The 5,000-nt window shown below is 42.5% G+C and overlaps 3 protein-coding genes across 8 annotated transcripts in view; 2 read left to right on the plus strand and 1 right to left on the minus strand.

The window, feature by feature from the left end:
• LOC113650187 (B-cell receptor CD22-like) overlaps positions 1 to 5,000 on the minus strand; it is a 1,781,460-nt gene that overhangs the window by 350,109 nt on the left and 1,426,351 nt on the right. The gene's annotated exons all lie outside the window — the stretch shown is intronic.
• Positions 1 to 5,000, plus strand: part of LOC113663360 (antigen WC1.1-like) — an 870,979-nt gene that overhangs the window by 55,607 nt on the left and 810,372 nt on the right. The gene's annotated exons all lie outside the window — the stretch shown is intronic.
• LOC113656947 (scavenger receptor cysteine-rich type 1 protein M130-like) overlaps positions 4,114 to 5,000 on the plus strand; it is a 7,879-nt gene continuing 6,992 nt past the window's right edge. Inside the window, exons 1-3 of the mRNA XM_047803993.1 lie at positions 4,114 to 4,530; positions 4,722 to 4,769; positions 4,895 to 5,000. The exon at positions 4,895 to 5,000 is cut by the window's right edge and continues 11 nt beyond it. Coding sequence (XP_047659949.1) covers positions 4,338 to 4,530; positions 4,722 to 4,769; positions 4,895 to 5,000 — 347 coding nt within the window. The 5' untranslated portion in view covers positions 4,114 to 4,337. The remainder of the gene's footprint in view (positions 4,531 to 4,721; positions 4,770 to 4,894) is intronic.

Genomic DNA, 5,000 nt, shown 5'->3' on the forward strand with positions numbered 1-5,000 from the left:
TATTTAAGGTGAATAAAATCCCCGACTTAATGGAGTTGAACATTAACTGAGCCGCAGCCGCACACCTGAGTCGTGTGTGTAGAGTAGGTGAGATGTACTGGGGAAGGAGGCAGTGGGTCAAACCACTGTGAGGAAGGGGAGGGGGGACTGTGGGTCAAACCACTGTGAGGAAGGGGAGGGGGGACTGTGGGTCAAACCACTGTGAGGAAGGGGAGGGGGGACTGTGGGTCAAACCACTGTGAGGAAGGGGAGGGGGGACTGTTTCTAAATGCAGTTATTGCGTTGTATTTTCTACTTACACAATTATTTTGATATACATAACTGTAGTAACTGTGTCCATGATAAAGATGCTGGAGTCACCTGCTCAGGTAAACCAATGTATTTGTAAAAATAACTATTACATTTAGATTATTAAACAGATTGTTGTGATACATTTAATTAGTGCATTAATTTTTATTGCGATCACTATTTTTTAACATAAAGCATTTTGATTTATGTTGGAATGATTTCCTGAAATTTTGCTGTATTATGTTGAAAAGCTGAATAGTATTTAGACATCAACCATAACAGATGACAGGACTGAAGTAAACACTGTATCTCTCTCTCTCTCTCTCTCTCTCTCTCTCTCTCTCTCTCTCTCTCTCTCTCTCTCTCTCTCTCTCTCTCAGACAATGTGAGGTTGGTGAATGGTGGAAGTCCCTGTTCTGGGAGAGTGGAGGTTTTTCATAATGGACAGTGGGGAACAGTGTGTGGTCGTGGCTGGGATATGAGAGATGCTGCAGTGGTGTGTAGAGAGCTGCACTGTGGGGAGGCTGTAGATGCACCACAATTCGCTCACTTTGGACCAGGATCAGGACAAATCTGGATGGATGATGTGGCCTGTAGTGGATCAGAGTCGACACTGAAGGACTGTGGGTCAGATGGGTGGGGGAAACATAACTGTAGACATGATGAAGATGCTGGAGTCACCTGCTCAGGTAAACTTCTGTGTTTAGAACAAACATTACTATTAGTTATATTATTATTATTATTGATTCATTTTAATTTCATCAATAAATAAACTTTATTAAAATTGAGATGTTTATCTAAGTATATTTTAAACACAATAGGTAATTTATTTAAACTATATTTGATAACATTGTAATGATTTCTTTATGTTCTGTCTTGTTGAAAACAATATTTACACAATTAAATAAAACACAGGTCACAGAATGCCGAGACTCAGTGCTGGTCCTCACCGGTGCTCTGGGAGAGTGGAGGTGTTTCTTGGACGTTCCTGGTCCACAGTGTGTGATGCTGACTTTGACCAGCAGGATGCAGAGGTTGTGTGTCGAGAGCTGGACTGTGGGATTCCTGTGAAGGTTCTGGGATCAGCTGCTTTTGGACGAGGGGAGGGTCAGGTGTGGACAGAGGAGCTTCAGTGTAGAGGAAACGAATCTGGGATTTACTTCTGTCCATCATCATCTTCACTCAAACAGTCAACCTGTTCCCATGACAACGATGTGGGAATAATATGTTCTGGTTAAGTATCATGATGTAACTTCTGTCTAAATAGAGACCACACAGCTGTCAATCAATCTTTAAGGTGCCTGTGTTAATGTTCCTCTTTCACTGAGCTCTCGGCTGTTTGTTCAGGTCACACAGAGGCGAGGCTGGTGAACGGACCGGACTCCTGTTCTGGTCGAGTGGAGCTCCTGTACCTCGGTGTATGGGGCACAATTTGTGATGTAAACTGGAATATGAGAGCTGCAGATGTTCTGTGTGCACAGCTGGATTGTGGGAGTGCTGTGGCTGTGGTGGAGGTGGACTGGTTTGGGGAGGGGAGTAACCACACCTGGGCTGATGTGTTTGATTGTCAGGGGAAGGAGACACACCTATCACAATGTGGCATCTCATCATGGAGTCGAGCTGCATGCTCTCATAAAAATGACGCTGGAGTCATCTGTAATGGTGAGATATTAACGTCACATACACCAGGTTACTGAATAAAGTCAGAGTTCATTACAATATTTAAATGACCTTCTTCTGCTTCAGGATCCTCTGTGGCGCTTCACGAGGGGCGAGTGCGGTTGTCTGGAGGGAGCGAGTGTCAGGGGGAGGTGGAGATTTATTTCAGGCAGGACTGGAGGAGAGTTCTCCTGGACTCGTGAAGTCTGTCTGAGGCGTCTGTGCTCTGCAGACAGCTGGGCTGTGGCTCCGTGCTGAACTATCGCTCCTCTCCATCCACCACTGAACACAAACACATGTGTGTAACAGGTTTCAGCTGCTCTGGGAGTGAAGATCATCTGAGGAACTGCAGCAGTGCACAAGCTGAACATGTCAACTGCAGCTCCGGGGAACAGCTCTACATCACCTGTTCAGGTAAACACCCACAAATGAGCAGGTCTGTAGAAAACCAGCACTTTAAAATGTAGTTTAAGAAACAGATCTCTGTCAGTAGGAAAGTAGTTGTTTAGCATATTAATTAAAAATACAGTTAATTTACAGTTCATAGCAACAGAACAAATATTTTTTCTTTCAGTCCTGAACAATAAAAGTTCATATTAACATATTTACCTGTTCTCATTTACCTGTTATGCCACAAGGGAACAAAACTGTTAATTAACTGTTAATAAACTATTAATAAACTGTAAGAACTACTATTATTTATTAATTATATTTTAACTAATATTTAGACTAATGGTGTTGTTTAATGAGTTTTTTCATAATTGTGTGTGTGTGTGTGTGTGTGTGTGTGTGTGTGTGTGTGTGTGTGTGTATGTGTGTGTGTGTGTGTGTGTAATATAAAGATCCCAGCTCCATCAGGCTGGTTGGTTCTGGGGGAGACTGTGCAGGAAGGCTGGAGGTTTTCCACAGCGGTTCGTGGGGGACTGTGTGTGATGACTCGTGGGGTATTGAGGATGTTCAGGTGGTGTGCAGACAGCTGCAGTGTGGAGAGGCCCTCAGTAACCACATACCAGCCTGGTTTGGTCCTGGAACTGGGTCCATATGGCTGAATAAGGTGGAGTGTGAGGGGAACGAGACGTCCCTGTGGAACTGCAGATATCAGCTGTGTGAAGAGGGTGAATGTGGACACCATGAGGACGTAGGAGTCGTCTGCTCAGGTACAGTGTGATGACTGACAATAAACCTGTTAGATATGTATATGTTTTATTTCAAAACTGAGGTCCAAAGTTCCTGAATTTCAACATGATAGTAAGGACTTGTTTATAAATGTAATGAATCTTAAATATATTTTTACATAAAGATAATTTTACACATATTTAACTGTGTGGATAAAACAGGACATTTTCAAATGAAGTGTAAGTCGTCCTTCTCTCACCAGAGTTTAAAGAGATCCGACTCACGAAGGGCTGTGAAGGGAATCTGGAAGTGTTCTACAATGGAACCTGGGGTAATGTGTGTTACAATCAGATGGCTGATGAGACGGCAAACATGGTGTGTGGAGAGCTGAACTGTGGAAGACGTGGCAGTCTGTCATACACTGAAGCACGAGTAAAATCTGCTCCTAACTGGCTGGATAATGTGAAATGTAGGAAACACGACTATAATCTGTGGCAGTGTCCATCTTCACCCTGGGGACAGAACAGATGTAATAATAATAATGAAGTGGTTAATATTACCTGCACAGGTGAGTGGATTCAGACTTTTCTGGTTCTGTACATTGTCATAAACTGCATGTGAAAAATTAATGCATTGATTTTATTACTGCAGATGATGGAAAGTCTCCACGTTCATCAGGAAACTGCTCTTTACTTCCCTCTCAGAAACACTGCTCAAGTAAGGAGATATAAGGAGAAGCTTTTAGTCCTGTTCTTCATGTGGATTTGATGGTGACAGAAGAGATTTCCTTTTAAGAGAACTTTTAATGTATTTCCTCATAGATCCATCCTGAGGACATCAATCTTTCTCACATTTCATGAAAACCAGTCCATCAGAGATAAAATCAGTAAACAGAAACAAACGTCTGATCTTACTGCTTCAGATGATTTTATTCAGCAGACAATTAATTTATTTATCACACATCAAAGTTAGCAGCTGAATTACAGGATGTTTGTAGTTAGTTGGTATAAGATTCTTTTTCAGAACACCACAAAACCTGTTTTGAGTAAACTAGACCATGTTGAGTATAATATAAGGTTAGATGGTCATGGTGTTGTAGTGAGCTGTGTGACTGGAGCTGTTATTCAGTGTTGGTGTGTTTCCTCTTGTGTGATGTGTGTGATGTAGAACACTGGTCTCTCAGGCTGAGTGGAGGAAAAAGAAGCTGCTCTGGGAGGTTGGAGGTGTATTATAACTCTACATGGGGCTCCATTTGTGATGATCAGTGGAACATCATGAACGCTCAGGTGGTGTGCAGACAGCTGGACTGTGGGTCGGCGCTGAGTGCTGATGATCGGTTTGGTTCTGGTGAAGGGACTTTCTGGCTGAACAGAGTGAAGTGTCGAGGGGATGAGATTCACCTGTGGGACTGTCATCATTCCCTGAAGAAACACACTGACTGCTCTCCTGCTGGACTCACCTGTGCAGGTCAGAGGGGTGTGCTAACTTTTCAGCTTTCTGTCTCAGCGATAAGACTTGATAACTTTTATTTAGAATCTTAGATGTTTGATTGAAATCTCAGACCCTGAACTGTAAACACTGATCAGCATGTCATAAACCTTATTGAGTAACAGTTTATTTTATTGTGAGACAAAGTGTTTTTCTTTCTGTGAATACAGACATATCCACAGTGTCCACTGCTACACCCACCACCACCACCAAACCAGGTGTGTATTTGTTTATTATAAAATTTATTACTGTTTACATTACATTTAGAACTTATTACATTAAGTTCTAAATATTTCTGATCACAGCGTCGTATCAAGATCCTCTTCTGTGTTTTTGACCTCAGTAAGAACTGGACCTCCATCCTTCCCTCCACTGGTTCTCTATGTGTTGGGAACGCTGCTCTTCCTGGCCTTAGTGCTTCTGCTGGTACTGTTTTACCAGAACAGAGT

The sequence above is a fragment of the Tachysurus fulvidraco genome, chromosome 19 (genome assembly GCF_022655615.1).
Source record: "Tachysurus fulvidraco isolate hzauxx_2018 chromosome 19, HZAU_PFXX_2.0, whole genome shotgun sequence".
Classification (NCBI taxonomy): Eukaryota; Metazoa; Chordata; class Actinopteri; order Siluriformes; family Bagridae; genus Tachysurus; species Tachysurus fulvidraco.